This window comes from Uranotaenia lowii, chromosome 2 (genome assembly GCF_029784155.1).
Source record: "Uranotaenia lowii strain MFRU-FL chromosome 2, ASM2978415v1, whole genome shotgun sequence".
Classification (NCBI taxonomy): domain Eukaryota; kingdom Metazoa; phylum Arthropoda; class Insecta; order Diptera; family Culicidae; genus Uranotaenia; species Uranotaenia lowii.
Genome location: NC_073692.1, coordinates 350,870,217 through 350,895,016, shown reverse-complemented (window position 1 = coordinate 350,895,016; position 24,800 = coordinate 350,870,217). Strand labels below are relative to the sequence as shown.

Here is a 24,800-nt window from a genome sequence, read left to right as displayed (position 1 = left end):
CATGAATAACGTATTGACCACGATGCAGAGCGTGATGAACAGCTCGACGAACGGATCGAACACGATGAACGACACGCCCTCCTGGAACTTGAGCCAGACCCAGCAGCAGTCCCAGACGCAGAAGATGTCGATCATCTTCATCGTGAACTCTAGCGCCTTGTCCTTGAACGTCGGACCGTCCTCGTCGTCGTCCTCTGTGGGGAAGTAGTAAACAGAGACTGCAAAAGTGGGTGGGGGGGACACGAGAAAAAAATGGGGCGGGCACAGACACGGTTCCGACGTGTTTATTGGTTTACGGTTCAGATGATGAGAAAAGAGGGAAGAGAAGAAGAAGAAAGCAGAACCAGGCCGGTCCGGAATGGTCCGCGATTAGTGCTGGCGGTTTTTGACTCAACTTCCTTGATGTTGTTGTTGTTTTGGTTGGTTGTAGTTGGTGGTTTTTTTTGGTTATCTACTTCGAAATAATCAAATTAGTTTTTAGTTCTGGTGGATTTGGTGTGGTTTTTGATGGGCAGCATCTAGGCACTGACATCGACAGCTTCTTAGGAGATCCCTTCCGGAAGTTTATTCGAAATTAAGTATTTCAATTACACGACACGATTGTTGTTTTGGAAACGATTGGTGTTTTTGGATTTTTGTTTTTGTTCTTGTTTGTCATGTGTAGATTTGAGTAGATTCTGTCCTACAATTCTGGCTCTAGTTCTATTCTAAAAAATATCTAGATCACTGATTTGAGTTTTAAAAAGTAATAAGCGGAGCAACACTAAAGGCGGTCTATCCTAGTTATTAGTGCTAGAGTATCGAGAAGCAAAGTGAGCATAAATATTTTGAGAAAAACGGTTATGTTGATGGCGTTGGTTTCATAATATTCAAGAAAATTTACATTGTTAATAATAATTTTACGGTTATATTGGAGGATTTTATATTCTTTGAATAAGTACAAAGTTCTCTAGAACTGTATATATCTATAGATTATGACAAATTTTGGATCAGATAAAACAGATATTAGGATTGATACGACAGATGGGGCGACGCTGATTTGATGTATTGAAAATTATAGACAAATACACTCAGGCAAATTCTTATTATAATTTTCGTGAGATGCGTCTTATGAACCACTTTTTAGAGTGCAACATTATATTTTATAAGAGTCTTATGGAATTCTTTAAGATTTCATAAGAACACCTTATGAAAAATAGAAAAAACGGCGTTGTGAAAATGTAATGAACATTTTCATTGGTTTCATCAGTTTTTTCATCGTGTTACGAATTACTCCCCGCGAATTTTAAATTTTCCTTAAGCGAAATGTGAATGTGATCTTTTCGATGATCAGTTTGAGTTGAAGTTCCTTTTATAAATATTATTTATATTTGTTTAATAAATGCATTTTCTTTTGTTTACTTTTCAGCATAATGATGGAAAAAGTACAAAGGATCGGATGCGTCCGAATAACTTCGTTACAGGGTCCGGCATTTGAACTGCTACATTACTTCAACAGTAATTATTTCGTTGCACACGAAACAGTATTGAACGACCCCTCGTCGCTTTTTTTACATTAAGTCTTTGCTATCATTAGATGTAAGTGTTACTTTTGTAATCAGATGCTATTCGGAAAAATGGATCTCGAACCGAAACGTAGAGCTGTGGTTGCCTTGTTCCTAGCTGGCAAACGGCAGAAGGACATAGTTCGTGAGCTGTCCGATATAAATAAGTGTGTGCAGGAGTTTTGTATACCATACAGTCAAAAGAAACCTGGAGACCGGAAGTGCCAAAAAACGGTATGGTGGGGGACGCTGACCTATTTAATGTGGTGACACCTGCCATGGCGGAGATCGCCAAGAAGCGCCTTAAGAGAAATCCTCTTTGTAGTGCCACTAAATTGGCAGAGGATCTCAACATATCGGTTCGAAGTCTCCGTCGGATCCTGAAAGATAAACTTCAGACCAAGCCCTACAAGATCCAAAAGGTTCAAGACCTTACGGTGAAGCAGAAACAAGAAAGGATAAAAAGAGCGAAGGCGCTGCTGAAGAGGGCCGTACAGCAGTTCGTGAATAAGCAGAACGACAGAATTTGGTTACTAGATACAATGCCGACTTGCTGACGGCCACCCGGTGACAGAAACCAGCATCGGTGATGGTTTGGGCCGGAAACCGCTGGTTTTTGTCCCTGAAGGAGTGAAGATCAACCAAAATACATGTCGGGAACTAGTTGTACAGAATGTCGTCGAGCCCTAGGCATGTCGACATTTTGGTTCCAGGGTTTGGGGCGAAACCCAACTTTGGATTGCGCAACATTTTTCAGGGTTCATTTCGAGCTCCGAGTGGCCGGCGAGATCGCCAGACCTGAACTCTATAGACTTCGCTGTTTGGGGTATGTTGGAGGTTGAAGTCGTCTCTAAGAAACATGAAGATGTGGAGGTCATGAAGCGACATCTCGTGGCAGCCTGGTATAAAATACCACAAGAACACCTGCGGGCCTTATACGATGCGTTCCATGACCGTCTGCGGCGAGTGGTTAAACTCAAGGGCGAACAAATCGAGCTTTCCCCGAGAATTTTGAAAAAGTAATTTGTTTTCAAGAGAAATTGAACGAATTTGAAATAAAAAGTTGTTGTTTTGATCAATTAATATGTTTATTTCAATGTAGCACTTAAATTGCCGGATCCTGTACATCTATCAAATTTTTGAAAGAGAAAAGTAATTTTTCCACCTGGAAGGGAAATAAAAAATTATTTCTGAAAATAATTAGTTTAGAGACTTGATCCTATTATTATAAGAAACTTTGTTGAAGACACTATCAAGATCGCATGAAAATTATAAAAGTTACGAGCATTTGAAAAAATAATACAAGTAATTTTGAGTTTTTATTTAATATCTTTTTTAGTATACGATTTACAAACTTTTTATATTTTAAAAAGTTGTTCAAATTGTTGAGTCACACAATTTTGTGGAACATGTCAAATACATATTTCAACTAAGAAAGTATATATACTACCAAAGATCCAAAATAATGACTTTTTCAGTAAGGTATAACCTTGAGAGTTCGGCCGAGTTCGTATAATTTTATGATTGGGTTTTGTTGGTCAAGTTATCGGCTTTCCATTGATATATAAGGTTAACATAAGTTCTGGACGGATTTTTTGCAAAAGCTTTTTTCTCTAGAAACACTTAAAATTCGAAGAAAAACCTCTCAGTTTTTGCTGTTTCTAGAGGAAAAAGCTCATTATTGATTGCTTGTTTGGAAAAAATCCGTCCAAAACTGATTATTTTTATTTCCCTTCCAGATGGATAAATCACTTTTTTTTCAAGAATTTGATAGATCATCAAAAAATATGAATGAATAGTTTACCGTTTGTCCGCAAATAATTTTAATCACTTTTTAGGTGAATTTACCCCTGTGTGCGGCGTAGCTTAGCCGCCGAAATCCAAACTGTCGGCGAGAATCTTGACTGGGACCAAGTGAAGATGCTGGCTCCGGATCGTCTACAATGGAGGTCTTTTACCACGCCCCATACGCAGGAGAATCGATGCGGGACCATTAACACGTTCGTCGCCACGGCACTCATATTCGGGTGACGGGTGTATTTCCTGGGGGGCCCCGTCACATCAAAAAGCGTGTGACGCTCTCTTACTTAAGTTTACCGCTCAGCTTTGCCACACGTTTCAAATATGGGAGTTCTCCCTCTTTGCTTTCTCTCTCTGAAAATTTCTTTGAACCCGGTTAGTAAAACTACCAAAATGAGCGTGGCGACGAACGTGTTAAGTAAGTAAGTAGACGGCTGGAGTTCAAGACTCATATGAACTATGTGGTTGACAAAGCTTCTAGAAGCCTTGAATTCTTGTTTTCAAAGACTTCAAAGAATTATATTGCCTTAAAAGTCTTCATTGCTGTATAGTTCGTTCTATTCAGCTGTTTGGTGACCTTTCTACCAGAACGGAGTTGATCGAATCGAGGGTATCCAGCGGCGCTTCTTGTTGTACGCTCTACGACACCTGAGCTAGAAAGATCCGTTTGGTTTATCAAGCTAACGGGTGTTAAATAAAAAATGAGAATATTTTGAATACCTTTCAGTAACTCAAATAAAGAGCGTAAAATTTTCTTTCTCCAAGAAAATTGCTCTTTGGGCTCCCTAGAAACAGTAGGCGTGTTTGGTTTTGCTAGTTTGAATTTAGTCAAAGCAAAGATGGCGTCGAAACAGCACGTGCTCCGCGAACGCATTGTACGGTTCTACGAAACGCATTTCCAGCAAGGAAAAAAGTTCACGGTGGCACATTTTAAGGAAGAAAATGTACCTGTCAGTACGGTATATCGTAACCTGGGTTCCCTGAACGTAGAGCGGAAGGTCGGAAGTGGTCGTCCGGTGACGATAATGACGAAGCAGAGAAAGACATCGTTAAAGAAGCTGTTTGACAACAAGGACGCAACCAGCCTGCGTGACGCCGGTCGGAAATATGGCTGCTCCCACGTATTGATCCATCGTACCCTCAAGAGGAGCAGATTGAGACGGTTAAATCACAGTGTCGGTGGATGACCAAAAAATATCGCGGGACGTCATTCGTTCCGGCTGGCTGGCGTACCTTGAGGAGAAAAAGATACCGTTCGTGCCGAAAGATCGTAACCCAACAAACTTGCCCCAGTGCCGCCCAATAGAGGATGTGCATCCGTAAAATAGACGTAAGTGTCGTACAACGTTCTTGTGAGAGCATCGCGACAAAGTTGCGTCGAACATCAAACCACGGCCCTAACTCAAACATTCACTGACATTTTTTTGAAGAAAATACATTATGTTATTAATAAAAATTACTGAAATCGATGAAAAAAAAACAATTTTTTTATATGTGATTTGAAATTCTCATTTTTTATTAAACACCCGTTATGAAAACTGCTGCGTCAAATAGGCTTAGATACGCTTCAAGTTCGCCGAAATGCTACTCGTGCTCTAGTTGTCGCGAACCTTCACGCATCAAAAATCAACTGCCCCATTCGTCTGAAACGGGGCTAACAGCGCAAAACTTTTAATCGCTTTTCCGAACATTTCGACATCTCAAGGAACGTGTTCCGAAGAAAAAAATTAGGTGTGACAGTGACAAATATTCGGTCAGAAGATATGCAAGCTGCTATGCGACAATGGGCGTGAATACATCACCAACGAATTTCAAAAACATTGTTCTGAGAAAGGAGTTCAGATGGTATTCCCGGTACCGTATACTCCGCAGCAGAACGGCGTCAGCGAGCGAGCCAACCGAACGTTGATGGAGAAGGTCGTCTGGTATTCGTGGATGACGCGAATAACGGGTACCAGCTTTGGAATGGTTTGAGCCGTTCCATCGAGATTCACCGCAACGTGGTCTTCGATGCAACCAGCCTTTGGAGCCATTTTTTCCGAGGAATCCAATGGAGGCTGTTTGAGCCTCAAACAGCCTCCATTGGATTCCTCGGAAAAAATTGCATAAGATAAGTCTCGTTTGGTTCAAAATTTTCAAGTCCGAACATGATTTTTCTGAGCTATTTGAAAAATGTAGGGAAATAAAGGGTAAAACAGCCATAACTTCTGTTTCGAATCCGTGTGGTGGCTCAAATAGGCTTCGTTAGATTCTTTGGAAAAAATTACATAAGATACAACCCATTTGGTTCAAAATTTTCAAATCCAAACATGCTTTTTTCTTATATCATTGGAAAATGTAAGGGAATTGAGGGTAAAAACAGCCATAACTCCATTTTCCAAAGTGTGCAGTGTCTCAAACAGCATTCATTGGGTTCCTCGGAAAAAGATCACACAAGATACGTCCCAATATATTCAAAATTTTCAAGTCCGAACATGCGTTTTCTTAACAATTTGAAAAATGGAGGGGAATTAAGGGTAAAACAGCTATAACTTCATTTTCCGAAGCGTGCGGCGGCTCAAACAGCATTCATTCTATTCCTCGGGAAAAACTCCATACAATACAACCCATTTGGTTTAAAATTATCTGGTCCCAGCATACTTTTCTGAGCTATTTGAAAAATGTTGGGCAATTGAGGGTAAAACAGCCATAACTCCTGTTCTTAATCCGTGCGGTGGCTCAAACAAGCTTCGTTGAATTCCTCGGAAAAAATCACATAGGATACAACCCATTTGGTTCAAAATTTTCAAGTCCGAACATGCTTTTTTCTGAAATAATTGAAAAATATAGGGGAATTGAGGGTAAAAACAGCCATAACTCCATTTTCCGAAGCGTGCGGTGGCTCAAGCAGCCTTTTTTGGACTCCTCGGAAAAAAATACACAAGATACGTTCGAAAGGATTTGAAATTTTCAAGTCCGAACATGCATTTTCTTAACAATTTGAAAAATGAAGGGGAATTGAAGGTAAAACAGCCATAACTTCATCTTCCAAAGCGTGCGAGGGCTCAAACAGCAATCATTTGATTACTCAGAAAAATCCACACAAGATACAATCCATTTGGTTCAAAATTTTCAAGTCCGAATAAGCTTTTTTTCTGAAATAATTGAAAAATATAGCGGAATTAAGGGTAAAAACTGCCATAACTCCATTTTCTGAAGCGTGCGGTGGCCAAAAGAGCCTTCATTCGATTCCTCAGAAATAATTACACAGGATAGGTCTGTTTTCGTTCAAAATTCTCTGGTTCGAATCAGTGTTTTTCTGGAATGTTTACAAAATATAGGGGAATTAGGGGTTAAAAAGGCACCATATCTCCGTTCGTAAGCTTGTGCGTCGTTGGAAACTATGTCCAATCGATTCTCCGAAAATTTTCACAAAAGGAAAGTTTATTTTTATAGATTTGGGTCATGTAGGACGAAAGATATTGAATTTCTTCGCGGTTTGTACACTTTTTCCCCCATTGTGCGATGTGTATGAGTCAGAACAATAGCCCACAACCGATCAGCTGTTACCAATTGATGAGGAGCTACCTCAGAACATCACTGAGCTTGAGCGCCGGGATTGCTGGAAGATCGCCATCGACGAGGAGATGACAGCCTTGGAGGACAATAAGACCTGGGCCGCGGTTACCTTACCTCCGAGTCACAGAAATTTCCATCTTGTCAAAGTGGGTGTCCACCGTGAAAGACGGTGGTCGCTACAATGCTCGATTGGTCGTGAAAGGGTGTTTCCAAAGACCAGGATTGGACTACTGGGAAACATACGCTCCGGTCGTCAAGATAGAGAGCGTACGGCTAAAAATGCATTCCTAAGTGGAAACTTAGAAGACGTTATCTTCATGCAGTTGCAAAACGATGACGTCGGCAACTCGAAGGTTGTTTGATTGAAGAAAAGTCTCTACGGCTTGAGGTTAGCGGGTTGTGCTTGGAACCAGTGATTCGACGAAAGATTAGAATGCTTGGTCCTATCCGTTGGAGAGTGACTGCTGCGTTTGCCGGTCCTGCAAGCGAAGACTCACTGTTGGATGACTTCCTTATTACCGGAAAAGACGTTCAAAGGTTATCTGGATCAAGACCGAGCTTGGAAAGCTATTCCAGATGAAGGATCTCCTGGAGGTCAAGACATTCATGGGAATGACCATCAACCGAGACTTTACCAAGAGTACCATGGAGATTTTGCAAGGCAGATTGTAAACCCGTAAGCACACCGCTAGACACGAGAGTTTGCTGGGCGAAGCTGAACAATGATGAGGTTATCACCGAACAGCCGTTCAAAGAGTCGATCGGTTGTCTACAATACCTGGCGAAATCCTCGATACCGGATATCTGTGCTGCGGTTAGCACACTTAGCAAGTACCAGGCCAGCCCGGCGGGTAGACACTGGCAAGGCCTGAAGCGTGTTCTACAATACCTTCGAGGTATCTGTATCAGGCTACGCATCTAATTTCGTGGTCAACAAAACGTCAGCAGACGGTCAGTCTGTCATCAACCGAAGAGAAGATTGATTAATCAGTTGCGGTTAAGTAACTGTTTTTCTACGACTATATCTGATCCATCCAAAATATTTCGTTTTGATTCTGTCCCTTTTGAACGACTTGACAGACGTCACAGATAGATGATTGATTAAGAAATGTAACATCGTTTTACAAGGTTCCTGGAATCTGTTGAAAGTTGAACGATCATTAAAAATATAAAAAACTAACGCATCAACATAACTTTTTTGAGAAAAGCTATTAAAAATAAAGAAAAAAAGATCTGTTTAAAGTAGTGATAAGAATTCAGTTGCGTACACATTACAAGCTGCTTCTATCTCGGATACGCTGGATAGATTTAGGACTTAGCTCTTCCTCTATGAGTTGTCTTAAGTTATGTATGTTCTGCGCTTGGTGTCAACAAGAAATATCAGCTCTATCAATATAGATTTCTTTAGTTATTGTAGTTAGCTCAACTTTCACAGAGTGCAAAGCGTTATCTAATTGTTGTTCGATGTTAGTTTTGTTGTTTAATTTATCAAATTTACAATGATGTTCTGTCGACTGCCATCGTTGAAGTAATTCGCATAAATGCTTGATGCTGACAGAATGTTTGATTGATTGACATTTTGTGAACTGATCTGTTTCTGTTTGAGAGAATGTTTTTTTTTGTTCTGATGAGAGTAATGAATGGGTGGTAATTTGTTTTTTTTTAAATTGATTTTGGTTTTCCATCGTTTGGAACAATTTTGTACTGTTGAAAATCAGCTGTCTTTGCCAGGGTCGATTGATCTATTTTGACTTTGCAGAATTTCAAATGTTATGGAATCGGTTGATGACTGTGAGAAAATGTTTTTATGTAGGTTATGATAAATTTTCATACGTTTTTGCTGCTTGGTGTGGCAGGTGCAAATTTTTGCGAACATTTTCGGTTTTATTTTTTAAGGTGATTTATTTTCGCGTGCGAAGAGGGCGTGATTTGGTCAACTTTTGTGTTCATTTCCACACGAAAGTTGATTCAAAGTTGATGCGGATTGATGTGGATTTTAGGACTATGATGCGATTCAAATGCGACTGTCAACTAAATAATTGAAAGGTCAACAAACGGAAAAACTCGAACACAAGAACGTTTAAAAAATTTGAAAGAAAAAAGTTAAAGTTAATAACGGAATACACTACTTAGTCACTAACTAAACTGCTTGCTATTGGTACTGGTACTCAAACAATTCTAGTAGAGCTACTCACGTGAAATCGGGTGTTGTGTTGTCTAGATTCAGTCAAATGCTCAAATATAACTAATAGAAGGGTGTAATTTAATAAATGGGGCGATCAACTGCATACAATTTGATTTCGATTACAAGCCTTTTAGGTTTTTTTTACTGCAAAATTACACAATTTAAAGAGAACAGATGTGTAATAGACTGAGTCGATTTGGGGTCATTTTTGAATTTCTCAAACCCTGGGGTCTTAAAAGCTTCGTCCTGGTCCAAAACTCATCCATGATTTTTAGCAGAATTTTTAAGTAACGTTTACATGAATAAATTTGAACTTTTAGGTTTGTACGGAAAATTGAATATTTTGTACTGAAAAATCAACATCATTTTCGATTCTTCTGTGGAACCAAGCCAGCTGACAGTTTTTGTGTCAATTTATGAAATTTTGAAAGAAAATTTTCCGCTTAACGACTTTGTAGAATATCATAACTTCGTATCTTATTAGGCAAAAAAGTTATTAACTGTTTAGCAGAGGTATGTCTTTTCGCATTGATAAACATTAAATTCAATTGACATCCCTGCTGGGTGCCTGGCGAGGTATTGCATGGCTACTTTTCATGCTATACTTCGCGAGACTCCAGAAGTGATGTCAATTGAATTTATTATTTATCAATGCGAAAAGACATACCTCTGTTAAACAGCTAATAACTTTTTTGCCTAATAAGATACGAAGTTATGATATTCTACAAAGTTGTTCTGCGGAAAATTTTCTTTCGGAGTTTTATAAACTGACACAAAAACTGTGAGCTGTCTCGGTTCCACAGAAGAATCAAAAATGATGTTGATTTTTCAGTACAAAATATTCAATTTTCCCATACAAACCTAAAAGTTCAAATTTACTTATGTAAACGTTATTTAAAAATTCTGCAAAAAATCATGGATGAGTTTTGGACCAAGACGAAGCTTTTAAGACCCCAGGGTTTAAGAAATTCAGAAATGACCCCAAATCGACTCAGTCTAATGTGTAATCAATCCTCTTTTCTTTTTATATTCCCTTTTTGAATTTGAATTTTCAATTTCAATTTACATTTTCCCCATTTTTATATTCTTTGTGTTACTTTAAACATTTTCTCTATATTCATTTCAAATCATCCTTCCTTAAAATTAGCGAAAACTTTCCATACAGAGTTGCCTCATTTCTTAAATAAACGCTTAATGTGAAATTTTTATTCAATTTCTTCCATTCAGTGCAAATTTATACTTTCACAGAGCAATATTTCAAAACAGAATTCAAAGCTCTGGACATTCTAGAGGGTGTTGAAGTTGATTTTTGTATGAATCAGGTTAAAATTTAAAATAATTTTAAATTGCAAAAATTCAGAATTGAGATTTATTCAGTACTTAAAATTAAGCACTTAAAAATCAGGACTCACCCTTCAGAACTTGCAATTCAGTTGTTTTTAGAGTTAAGAACTCAGTTCCAATTATTCTGAACTCTTGATCAAGACTTGGGAACTTGAAATTAAGACATCCGATCGAAGTCTGTCCTCTCAAAATTTAGAACTTAGAATCTAAAACTCAGATCTTCGTTCTCAGCACTCAGAATTTAGAACTCAGATTTCAGGTATCGGCAATTCAGAAATCTTTATTTATAACTTAAATATCCGAGTTCTGATCTCAGAACCCAGAATTAAGAGTTTAGAATAAGCTTGCCAGATTGCCCGGTTTTATTCGGGTTTGCCCGGATATTTGATGCAAAATTTCGAGAAAGTCCGGTCCGGCCCGGTTACCCGGATATCGTGAAAAAAGTCCGGATATTGCCCGGATTTTTCCACAATTTTCACAAAGAAACCAAAAAAAAAATCAAAGTTTTGAGTAAGTTTCAGCAAAATCGATTATCGGTATGGAAATTTTCAACGGTTGTTTCAAATAATTTCGCTGATTTACTTTTATAAACCTTTAAATATTTAAGTGTTCCAAAAAATTGTTGGAAGTCTGCAATTACATTAACAAAATATCAATTTCGATTTTTTGCATTTTTTCTTTGCTTTTATATATAATAACACCTAAATTTTGCCCGGTTTTTGCCCGGTTTTTGGATTTGAGAAATTGAAATCCATGTCCGGATTTTGCCAGGTTTTTTGAAAAAATGCCCGGAATTGCTAGGCCCGGATGGGAGTGGAAAAAATTCTGGCAACCTTAGTTTAGAATAAGAACTTAGTCCTCGGAGTTCATAGCTTTCTTGAATTCTCAGTACAGAACTCAAAGAACGAAACCTAGAACTCTGAATTCAGAACTCAGAACTCAAAACTCAGAACCCAGAACTCTAAACTTGAAATTTAGGTCCCAGATCAAAGAATTTGAGCTCAGAACTCCAAGCTTTGAATTCAGAACTCGATTCCGAACCCTGTACTCAAAACTTATAATTCCAAATTCAGAACATTATTAACTGTAAACTCTGAACTCTTAGCTCTAGGCCATGGGTGGCCAAGATTTTCAACAAAATTTTATTATTTTGAAGCTAGCAGACAGCAGAAAATGAACATCTTTGAGAAAATTTCGCATCATGGACAAGGTTGCCGAAAAAAATTCTGTGTTTTTGAGAAGAAAAATTCAGACTTCCTGTGATTTTGCCCAAAAATTCTGTGATAGTTTTCTGGGATGCTATTTTCTTTGATTTCATTAAAAATTCATGATAAATTGGATCTTTTTTTACATTTTAGTTGGGTAAAATCATTTAGAATGACCAATCTTATCATACTTTTTTAATTCAAAGTAAAAAATCTAAAAAATCTATTGGCGAAACAAATTATAATTTTGGATATCCATTTAAAATTAAAAAATTTGATTAAATCTGTGAATTTTTCAAATTCCGTGTTTTGTGAAACAGATTCTGTGATGAAAATTTGCTCAAAATTCTGTGAAATTATTGATATTTTTGTGATTCGGCTACTTTATGTATATTAGAAAGTAGAATAGTTTGCATACATCCAAGGATCTTAAGAATTCCACAAATGGGTTTTGACTATAAAAGACCCACGAATTTATGCAAACATTTTTTCTTTCAACGCACATAAAGAAACTAGAGGCGGATCTATGACGCCAAATTTTCAGAAATTCATTTTCTGCTGTCTACCAGTTTCAAAATAAGTTTTTTTTGTGAAAATCTTGGCCACCAATGCTCTAAACTGTGAACTTTTTACTATGAACTCTGCATTTTGAATTCTGAGTTCTGAATTCTCATCTAACAACTCAGAACTTTGAACTCTAAACTTAGAACTCCAAAATCAAAGCTCTGAGTTCAGAACTTAGAACTTAGAGTTCAGAACTCAGATCTCAGAACTAATATATCAGAATTTTTAAATCTGAATACAGATTTTAGAGTTTAGAATTTTGAACTTAGATCTCATAATACATAACTCAGAACTATTAAGAAGATTTAAGAACTCGAAACTCAAAATCTAGAACTCAGAACTTTTAATACAGAACCACAGAAGCCAGAATTCTGCACTAAGAATTCAGAAATCATAACTGAGAACTCAGAGCTTAAAACTCAGCACTTTGAACTGTGAGCCCTGATCTCAAAACTTTCAACTTAGAGCTCAGAACTCAAAGCTCACAACTCTGAACTCAGAACTCTTAAATTGAAGTATAGAACTCACAAATCATAGCTCAGACTACAGATCTTAGTACTCATTACTCTGAAATTAAAAATCAATACTCAGAACTCAGAGCTCAAAACTTATACATAAGAATTCTGATCTCTGAGTCCAGATTTTAGAGTTTAAAATTTTGAACTTAGATCTCAAAATTCATAATTCAGAACTTTAAGAAGATTTAAGAACTCGAAACCCAAAATCTAGAACTCAGAATTCTGAACTCAGAACTTAAACCTCAGAAGCCAGAGTTCTGCACTAAGAGTTCAGAATTCATAACTGAGAACTCAGAGCTTAAAACTGAGAGCTTTGAACTGTGAGCCCTGATCTCAAAACTTTGGGATTAGAGCTCAGTACTCAAAGCTCTAAGCTCAGAACTCAGAACTCCGACCTCTGAAATTGCTGCTCAGAACTCACAGCTCATAGCTCAGACTTCAGAACTTAGTACTCATTAGTCTGAAATTCTCCTTATTCAGAACTCTGAACTCAGAGCTCTGAATTCATTACCAAGAACTCAGAGTTCCCGAAGTTATGCCAAATTTTCATGGAGAAATTAATTTTCTGCCTGTCCGCTAGTTTCAAAATAAGGTTGTTTTGGTAAAAATTTTGGCCAGCAATGCTCTAAAAGTTTGGAGCATGATACGAAAAGGTAGACTCAGTTTTAAAAAAATGCATTTCGAACTCTGAGCTCTGAATTTCGATCAAAGAACTTAGAACTGTGACCTCTAAACTTAGAGTTCCGAAATTGAAGCTCTGAGTTCAGAACTTAGAACATAGAGCTCAGAACTCAGAGCTCAAAACTAATACATAAGAATTCTGATCTCTGAGTCCAGATTTTAGAGTTTAGAATTTTGAACTTAGATCTCAAAATTCATAATTCAGAACTTTTAAGAAGATTTAAGAACTCGAAACCCAAAATCTAGAACTCAGAATTCTGAACTCAGAACTTAAACCCCAGAAGCCAGAGTTCTGCACTAAGAGTTCAGAATTCATAACTGAGAACTCAGAGCTTAAAACTCAAAACTTTGAACTGTGGGCCCTGATCTCAAAACTTTGGGATTAGAGCTCAATACTCAAAGCTCTAAGCTCAGAATTCAGAACTCAGAACTCCGAACTTTGAAATTGAACCATAGAACTCACAACTCAGACTTCAGAACTTAATACTTATTACTCTGAAATTAAAAATCAATACTCAAAACTCAGAAGACAGATTTCAGAATTTAGAATTTAGAACTCAGAGCTCCAAACTCCTAATTCAGAACTCTAAACTTAGAGCTCCGAAATTGAAGCTCTGGGTTCAGAACTCAAAACATAGAGCTCAGAACTCAGAACTCAGAGCTCAAAACTAATACATCAGAATTCCGATCTCCTGAGTCAAGATTTTAGAGTTTAGAATTTTGAACTTAGATCTCATAATTCATATCTCAGAATTTTTGAGAAGATTTCTCAAACTTAGAATCTAGAACTCAGAACTTTGAACTCAAAACTTTGGACTTAGAGTTAAAAACTCAAAGCTATGAGACTCAGAACTCAGAACTTAGTACTCATTACTCCAAACTTAAGAATCAATATTGGAAACTCAGAAGTCAGATTTCAGAATTCACAATTTAGAACTCAGAGCTCAAAACTCCTAATTCAGAACTCTAAACTCAGAATTTGAACTCAAAACGCAGAGCTCCGAATTCATAACCAAGAGCTCTGAATTAAGAACTGAGAACTCAGCACTTTGCAATTATTTGAATTCTGAAGGTCATATTCCAGGATTCAGAATTTTTAACTCAGTTCTGAGAATTTATTACTCAGAGTTCAAGTCTCATAATCCAAAACTCAAATCTTAGAACTCGTACTCAAAAATCAGAACTCAGAATTCTTTACTTAGAACTCATAACTAGAACTTGAGTCTCATAATTCAAACTTCAAATCTTAGAACTCGTACTCAAAAATCAGAACTCAGAACTTAATACTTAGAACTAAGAACTCAAAACTCTGAACACAGAACTTTGAAATCCGGAATCAAACTCTTGAGCTTACAAATCACTTAACATACATACATCACGGTGATTAATTTATTCTAAGAACTTAGAAATCAGACCTCAGAGTTAAAACTCTGAACTTTAAGCTCAGAACTCTGAACACATAATTCTAAACTGTAAACTCTAAAATTCTGAACTCAGAGCTCAGAATTCAGAACTCACATCTTAGAGCTTACAAAATGGAACTCTTTACTCAAATTCAAAGTTCCGAAATCGGACTCAAAATCCGGAACTGTAGACGTAAGGCTCAGAATTAAGAACTTTAAAGTTAAAACTATAATCTTTGAATTCAGAACTCAGAACTGAGATCTGAGAACTTAGAGCTCAGATCCACAGTAGTTTTAATTGGGAACTCAAAATTGCTCATCATGACTTAGGAAAGCCGAAATTAACATCATAGAATCAAGATTAAGGGATGAATTGAATATTTTTTTAGTATATTAGGTATTATATTTTCCAATTGATTAATTCGGTCCCGAGTTTCATTTTTGAAGTCTTATTTTTGCTTTCAGAATTTCAGTTCAACTGTTCTTGGTTAACTTTGAAAAATTTTCTGGCTTACATTCAAATTACAGTTCTTCTGATCTAAGAACTCAGAACTTTGAACTCTTTACTTAGAGCTCCGAAATCAAAACTCTGAGTTCAGAACTAAGAACATAGAGCACAGAACTCAGAGCTCAGAACTAATACATCAGAATTCTGATCTCTGAGTCCAGATTTTAGAGTTTAAAATTTTTAACTTAGATGTTCATAACTAAGAACTTTTAAGAAGATTCAAGAACTCGAAACCCAAAATCTAGAACTCAGAACTCTGAATTCAGCACTTAAACCCAGAAGCCAGAGTTCTGCACTAAGAATTCAGAACCCATAACCGAGAACTTAGAGCTTAAAACTCAGAACTTTGAACTCAAAACTTTGAACTCAAAACTTTGGACTTAAAGCTCAAAACTCTGAAATGGAAGCTCAGAACTCACAACTCATAGCTAAGACGTTCAGAACTTAATACTTATCACCTTGAAATTAAAAATCAATACTCAAAACTCAGTTGTCAGATTCCAGATTTTAGAACTCAGAGCTCAAATCTCCAGAGCTCAGAAGTCATAACCAAGAGCTTAGAATTCAGAATTCAGAACTCAGAACTCACTTTGCAATTATAAATCTGCATTCTGAAGTCATATTCCAAGATTCAGAATTTTTAACTCAGTTCTCAAAATTTATTACTCAGAGCTCAAGTCTCATAATTCAAAACTCAAATCTTAGAACTTGTTCTTAAAAATCAGAACTCAGAACCCAATACTTAGAACTCAGAGCTAGAACTAAACTCTTATAATTCAAAACTCAAATCTTGGAAATCGTACTCAAAGCTCAGAACTCAATAATAAGATCTTAGAACTCACTCTAAACATTGAACTTTGAAACCTGGAATCTAACTCTTGAGCTAAAAAATCACTTAACATACATAAATTACGGTGATTAATTTATTCTAAGAACTTCGAAATCAGAACTCAGAATTTAGATCTCTGAACTTTGAGCAAGATTCTGAACACATAATTCTAAATTCTTCATTTATTATTCTGAACACAGCGCTCAGAATTTAGAACTCATATCTTAGAGTTTAGAAAATGGAACTCTGTACTCAACTTCGAAGTCCCAGAATCGAACTCAAAATTCGGAACTGTGGACGTAAGGCTCAAAATTCAGAACTCTCAACTTTAAACTTTTATCTTTGAATTCAGAACTCAGAAATGAGAACTCAGATCCACAGTAGTTTGGATTGGGAACTCAGAACTGCTTTTTTAACTTAGGAAGATAAAATTTTCATCATGAAATCAAAGTTGAGGGATGACTAGATTTTTTTTAATCTATTGGGTATTATTTTTTCCAATTGATAAATTTGATCAGGAGTTTTATTTCTGAATATTTTTTCTTCTTATTTTTTTCATAATTTCAGTTCAAATATTACTTTTGATAAATTGTTATCACCGTCCTTAGATAATTTTGAAATTTTTTCCTATTTCAACCGACGTTTTCGCGATAAATTATGAGCAAAAAGGTCAGATTAAAAATTTTTTAAACTTTGACTGAAAGCAAGATAGAACATTTTCGAAATTATTACTACTGTTCCTTATCATTTCATGTCTTCAAATTTGTTAATTATAGTTTCTAAATATTATCAAAAAAGCTATGAAGGATTTGGATTGTTTTTTTTTCGTATGTTGATCGCCCTTATTTGTTGGTGTTATGTGAGGGAGAGAGGGATTTTACTTAATTGCTTTTGAAGTCTATTTCAACATTGAAAAAATGTCATGCTCAATGTGCGAAAGTTTTGCATAGCAAGATCTAGACTAAGTATTATCGTAAAAAGGATCTACTTTTAGGAAAAGATCAAAGAAATAGTGACAGCTTAACTATCTAGAGATCTAATCTAGGCTGAATCGGAAAGGTTTGAAGGACAGAATTGGTTTAGGTTTTTTATTGTTTTCTGTTTTTTTTTAAACTTTAAACTTAATCGATTCTACTACTTATCCAATTCGGTTTTACACGGTGAGACGAAATTTTCAATTAGTGAAACTTACGAAACATCAAACCACGTACGAGGGACACACCTTACTACTTGGATTCAGATTAAACGAATCTACTGCACACTTTTAGGGGCATTACTTGGGGGCTCGTATGTTTATGAAACACAAGAAAGTTGGGTCAATTATTTTTTTTTTGGTTTTCAAAACACGCTAGCACTGGGGGACAGAAAAATATTTTTTAATTTATTACTACTTAACAGAGAGAGTTACTTATTAATGAAAAGGGACACTATAAAGACAAATGTTAGTTCCTGGTTCTGATTTATGCATGAAATTCTAGTCTAAAATGGGGAAATTTTTTTTAAAGTACAAAGAGTAAGAAGAGAAAAACATAGCGTCGACAACAATTAAGAAAAAGGAGCGAAAGGGATGTGTGATTTGTTTTTTTTATTTTGTTGTGATTATGGTAAGATTGTTCAGGTATAGCGAAGAAAAAAAAATTAACAACATGGCAAAAAATGCCAAGGTTTATTTTACATTAAAATGGGAAAAATATTTGAAAAGTGTATTTTGAGCTTGACATCTGGGTAAACGAACAAAAATGGTCTTCGACAAAATTTTTCTCTCAAAAAATAAACACAATATTTACAGACTGTCTTCTCGTATTTACAAGAATCTCGATAAATTTTTTGTGGAAAAATTAACAAACTTTTAATTCCTTAACCCATAAATTTTATGCGAGGAACATTATTTTTTATACAATGAATTCCGGATGTTCTAACTAAATAGGAAGACAAACACTTTACTGTACACATCGAACACGTGTTATCATCACATTTGAAACATCAACAAATTACAAATGGCTAATCTGAACAGTGTAACGGTGACAGTTTTTTTTTATCTCAAAACAACGTTTACTCAAAAAATGATTAGGTATCAAAAATGAAAGGACGTCAATAAAAACCAAAAACCAAAAAAATTTGAATTTTTCACAAAAAAAAAGGATCAACACAAGCACACATAAATAGTCGCGTGTCGGACAAAAAAAAATTCGAAACAGAGAATGATATCGTGATGATGGTGCATGATTTTTCATCTCTTTACAGTAATGTTCACGTTTGGGAGGGAGGTTCAGTCATGACATGACTTTATGAAGTGTTGAATTTTTTTTTCACAAAACTTTAAAATGGACGGGAATGTGAGAATGATTTTTTTTTTCATACTTCGAGGGGTTATCATCCCTTCAAATTACCTCCATGATCACTAGCTCTACTATGCCGACCAGCAGCTTGCTCGATGATGTCGTTTAACACCATCACGTCTAAAATGGAAAAAAAATGGTTAAAAATCGATCTGATTATGAATGAAGCATTTATTTACCTTTCATATCTACTACGGTTTGGGTTTGAGAGGGCTCGATGAAAGGATTGTCGTTGTGTTTTATTTTGCCAGCTTCGTCTGTATAGTCTTGTGACATAGCCTGAAAAAAAAAAAATCAAAATGTAAAATTAGTACAATTTTAGCTTTTCAGTTATGAATTACTAAGCTCTAATTTTTTTTTTAAATTTTCCATCAATAATTTTCCAAAAAAAAAGTGATTTTGGTTTTGTTGCTTACTCGATTTAAATTTTTTTTTAATTGGACAAAATATTATTTGAAATTTGTTTCTTTTGTGTGTACACTAGACTAGTTCACTTTTCGGCTTTTTTCACTGACAGGGTTCACTTACAGGGTTTGATCATCTTTCATTTTCAAGTACTCTGGCCAAATTTGAGCTCATTTGAGTAAGTTTCCAGCGTGCGCTAGGAGTTTTATTGAAAAAAGTTCATTTTCCTGGAAATTTTTCGTAGATGTGTTCTAGCAAGCGGTTGTTAATATAAAATGATGGTTTTATAGTGTTCGATGATTGGTATGACAAGCATCTGTATGGACCTGTTTTAGATAATTGACTAAATCAAACCGAAAAAATTTAAAAATTCATAAACTACCAACTTGTACAGAAAATTTACTTACAAGTTGAGAGCTTAAAATCGGCAGTAAAAAGAAAAAAAATATTTTCGATATAAACTTTTCATAAAAGAGAGCCTTATTTATTACCTTTAATTTGATGTATAAATTTTTTCGGTTTGATTTAGTCAATTATCTAAAACAGGTCCTCACAGATGCTTGTCATACCAATCACCGTGCACTATAAAACCATCATTTTATATTAACAACCGCTTGCTAGAACACATCTACGAAAAATTTCCAGAAAAATTGACTTTTTTCAATAAAACTCCTAGCGCACGCTGGAAACTTACTCAAATGGGCTCAAATTTGGCCAGAGTACTTGAAAATGAATGAGGATAAAACCCTGTAAGTGGCGTTGTGATCAACGAAAAAAGCCGAAAAGTGAACGAGTCTAGTGTACACGGATGTGTATATTGGTTTAAAAAATCTTGACGAGACAAGAAATAGTTTCTATGAGAAAAAAAACAACTTGGGGAATTTTTTTTTTCGATGATAGTTGTTCTACCATCTTTGTGGCACTTGCGACTACAACTGTGTTTGATGTTCACTTTTGGGCTCGAACGCACGGACATCAGCCCAGGAAGCAACTGATTTGCCAATTGAGCTCGACATGCTGATGGATTTCAAAGTCAGCTCTTTGCCGATATTATAACTAAAACATCTTGTTTGTTTCATTGCTTTTTTCTCCTACGGTAAATTTTTGTTTATCCATAGTAACTATTTCTTGTCTCGTCAGTATCTTTTGAACCGGATATTGCACATCCGTGTACATCAGAACTCCAACTTTAATATATTCCTGCCCAGTCTTCTTCGACAAAAATAGGATGCCATATGCTTGGTTAAAACAAGGTCGCTATTAAGTCCGGTTTTGTGAAACAGCTAACGTTAGAGGGTGATTATAAGCTTCACAATGCTTAGTTAAAAATATGTATCTGCTACAGTAGCCTGGAATTGGTTTACGGCAATATTGGAATAGTCTTGGTAACAAGACTGATAATATAAGACCACGGACTCGGAAACAGTTCCGAGCAGGTAAACCAATTTGTAAAGACAGTATAACGCATAAGTACGTTTAAGTATGTTAAACTTCTTAGTAATTCCAAGCGTTTTTTAAGCGTGCTGCGTAGAATCATTCCCTGCGCAATAGTGGAGTCTTCAACAATGAATAATTTAGTTACGCTCGATTCAGATAAAAGTTCCAAGGTAGGAAAGATTTTGTTTCTTTGATGCTCTTACAAAACAGTTCTTGATTAAAGTACATCTCGATGAGCCGATTTGGTTTAAGAAGTCTACTGATTTGCTTATTTCATTGATGACTTGACACAGGACAGGGCAGCACAGGAACATGGTTGGATCCAAATTAAGATATGTACCTACTTTAAAACATACATGAATGATACTTAAGAACTAGAGAATAGGATATTAAAAACGTCGAATGTTTCAGTAACGATATGCATAGTAGAATTTTACATTAATTTAACGACAAGTATGTTCCGGGTAAAGCTGCAAAAGATCTTACCACTTATTGTAGTGGTCTGTCCTCAACCAACAAAATCGACTGTGTTACAAGTCAGCTAAGTTTAAGTCTCACATTGTTTTCGTAGGATAATCATTACCACAGAAAAGTGTGAAGAATTTCAAATGCTATCACAAAAAAAATACGTTAAATTAACTTGAAACAGTTCCATCTAAATATTGCGCTGTTCAAAAGTTACAAATCAACTTTTAAGTGGCTAGTTTTCGAAAAAGCGTAATCCTCTACGAGGTATTTCAATTGTGTTTAATTAAAAAACGGCTATAGGATTAGAAGAGGAAAATTGTTAACCGAAACTCAAAGGCCGAATGAAAAAGGCGTGCTCAAATGATTTGAGGGAAAGATAAACTATATTTTAAAAGCAAATAATAACTCATAATAATACATTAGAGCAACCAGAAAAAAAAGATCAAATAATTCGTCAATTAAATGGAGCTATGTAACTTGAGGGAACAAAAATAACATAAAAAACAGACCACTGTAACAGAATAATTAAAAGAAATCATAATGAAATATTCTGCTCAAAATTAAGTCTCTATTGGCCTGATACTTAGTTTTGATAGCATCAAGAATTGCTGGTTAATTCGAGCATTTTTATGAAGCAACAAAAAGTTTTTCCTTTCATTACTATGCAAAAAGTTAAAATCAAATTTTAAACATTTCAAAATACAACATTAATAAAGAATTATAATTGCTGATTTAAAGAATAACTCTTGACTAAAATTTGTTGACTGAAATACAAAACTACCTACAGTACCGTTCATAATTGTATACAAATTGGAAGCACGCGAACTGTAACTTCGACTTTGAACTTCCATAACTTTTGACTCTGATGATACTTTTGCATCAATTTTTGTGTGAATCAACTATCGAACTATTATCACTGATCACACTGCCACTGACATGACACTTAGAACAAAAATTCAACCATTTCTGTCTAATTTTTTGTTGTCAGATTTTGCAGGTTCGCAATACCGACGGCAGGTGGCGAACCTGGAAAATTTGACAAAAAATGCCCTGTAGGAAAATTGTACCTGTTTAGCCCGATTTTATCGTAGAAATTGTCTGTTTTTTTAAGTTGTGTGGCATTTTCTTACCGGGATAGCGTTTCTTCAAATCGATTGATACGCACTCTGGAATCGATACAGTTATTCTACGAAAATCGAACTTTTTTGAGTTTTACCATTCAAACTGCAATATCTCGAATATTACGCAACGCTTTTTATTGAAATTTTGCAGAGTGATTGTTGAAACATAAGTTAGCATGTCTGAAGTTGTTTATTCCAGGGATAATTTCTTACGCCATGTCGGCGGATCAAATGTTTTCTAGGCTCAGTCGAATAAATGCAAAATTATTGCAAACACATTAAAAGTAACGTTAACATTTTATTGTTTCTACAATTGGCTAAAACATCTACACTTATTTAAAGTTAAGAGAATAAGGGCTGATCATTATGGGGTCATCTACCATTACACCTTTTCCCTCCTAAACATATCAACGCCTAAAAACTTGGTAGACTGGATACATTAACGAAACTTCAAAATAGAACCGGTTGAAAAATGTGACGTTAAATTTAAGGTCACCAACCGTGTTGAGAATCAACAGAAGTTTTTGGAAAGTTCTATCGATGGGATCAAAAGTTACGCAAGGTCCAACATTTCAGACATGAACCTAAAAATGCGATTTCTATAGAATATTTTATGTTCAATAACCAGTAAATCTATTTAAATCAAAAACTCATATCATGAGATTCTGATTCCAAATCACAAATGGATCATTTATTCCATTTTTTCTTTTGTTTAATGCTATTGTTAGACATTTTTTGACTAATTTGTGGATGGAAAAGATATTGTTCTCATGAATCGTCCAAAATTCTATAGAAATCTCATTTTTAGGTTCATGCCTGAAATATTGTACATCGCGTAACTTTTGATCCCATCGATAGAACTTTCCAAAAACTTCAGACATGCTAACTTTATGTTTCAACAATGACTCTGCAAAATTTCAATAAAAGCGTTGCGTAATATTTGAGATATTGCAGTTTGAATGGTAAAAGTCCAAAAAGTCCGATTTTCGTAGATTAATTGTATTTCGAGCAACACATACTTTAGAAAGCTCAAATTTGTTTATATAATAGTGTGATAGTTGATCTATCTTTCGCAAAAAAATTGATAAAAAAATATCATCAAAGTGAAAAGTTATGAAGGTCAAAGTCGAAGTGACAGTGCGCTTGCTTTCAATTTCTATACAATTATGAACGGTACTGTAACTGTAGTAAATGGCAGAATAATAAGTACACATACGATTAATTTCTGTCACGGTTGATTGATTATGTAGATGTTTGATAAAAGCAAATGAAATCATTCAAGTGCATAATATAATTCAACACAGTTCAAACGGACTTTTCTTTTAGCATAATTCATTCATTTCAGAAAATCGATAAGCAGAAAATGGAGATTTACGTAAAACTATCATATTCCGAGGAACTCAAGAAAAAAAGAAAAGTAACAAACATTCGCCTCATTAGTAGAATTCACAGTTTAACCACTATTACCTTCATTCATTTTTCCATGTAAGTTAAATAAGTATTACCAAATGTTTATATACTATAAACTTGCACAAAAGAAGATGAGAAATATTATCACTTTACATCAAAATATTCATGGCAATAAAATATTCATTATTCACTTTCGTAAATACTTTGGTTTAAGATTCAAATATTAATATTAATATTAATATTAATATTTAGAAGTTACTAAATACTGAATGAGTAACAGGAAAATAACACATCAAAGAATTTAAGAACAGACTCACGGATATGTTGAGATAAATGTTTAATGAAATAGTGTTTTCATGTGATTTTACAAATTAACATCTGTCTTTAGATTCAGTTAACGATATCATTGTTGGTAGATTTGTCATATTTTATTTACCCAAATCTTCGTGAATTTGGGTAGATAGAATATGACAATTTTACAAAGCATGTTCACTTAAATGAATTCTTTTCTCCATAGGTATAAGCTAAATGTTTTTCTAGTTTCGCTGGAATGTAGTGGTCATGAATCATTTTGCTTGGGAGCTCGAGTCCTTAGTCCTTAGTGCTTTTTCAAACATATCATCTTTGGCATAGTACACTTCACTTTTAAGCGCATTTTCGGCACAGAAATTTGATTAATTGGCATAGGATTTTTGCAACTTCTTCTATGGGTGTAGCATTGGAATAGGAATAACAGTAAGGGAAACCAAATGACGCCATTACAAATAAGAAAAAATAAAAAAAACACTAACTTCTTATAGAGTAAATAATAGAAAAAGCAATGCCTTGGAGACAAAGAAATAGGAGATTTCATAGGAAATGTCTAGAAGAATAGGAGGTGTAAGGAAAACCAAGACTGCACCATTTGCCACAATGGGTCCTTGTCTATACCTCTCCTTTACTAACCTCCTTTAACTCCTTCCTGAGATACTTGAATATAAATTCGCAGACGTACAGACGGTTTCCATAACTGGTGATACTAGCTTATTTCCGTTGCTGACTATTTTAAATAATTTTTAGGAGTATGCGGGGACAAGAGGTTGCTATTTGAACCAAAAAAGTTTCTTACTAACATTCCTTCCCCAGCAGTAGCAACCATTGGGATGTAGAACTTGTTTTACTTATCCACGCCCGCGATCACGGAATTAGAAGTGAAGCAGGTTTGTTTCACATATTAATTTTGTATTGCATTGTTCAATACTAAGTATCTCTAGCAAGCTTGAAGGATATAGCGAACTAGCCAACTAATTTTAGAAAGTTTTTTAATGGCACTTTATATGCAGCTATGCTTTATGACTGTTTTATTATGGTCGAGAAAAATGCTTACATTCTTAATTCAACCATTTGTTTTCAGGTACTTCTGAAAACGCCAATAATACTTTTACTTAATTTCATATTTAAGATGTTTAGAAAAAGTTCTGAATACTCTATCAAAACTCCAA

At 35.3% G+C, this 24,800-nt stretch overlaps 1 protein-coding gene across 32 annotated transcripts in view; it reads right to left on the bottom strand.

Annotated features, from left to right (window-relative positions):
* The window catches only part of LOC129741722 (sodium channel protein para), a 344,044-nt gene that overhangs the window by 247,290 nt on the left and 71,954 nt on the right, over positions 1–24,800 (bottom strand). For 28 of the 32 annotated variants that reach the window (XM_055733497.1, XM_055733471.1, XM_055733484.1 and 25 more), the window contains 3 exons: positions 18,658–18,757; positions 18,530–18,598; positions 1–218 (listed from right to left, as the gene is read on the bottom strand). In XM_055733497.1, the coding sequence (XP_055589472.1) occupies positions 1–218; positions 18,530–18,598; positions 18,658–18,757 (387 nt within the window). The remainder of the gene's footprint in view (positions 219–18,529; positions 18,599–18,657; positions 18,758–24,800) is intronic. The other 4 variants (XM_055733472.1, XM_055733480.1, XM_055733479.1 and 1 more) reach the window with 1 other exon arrangement.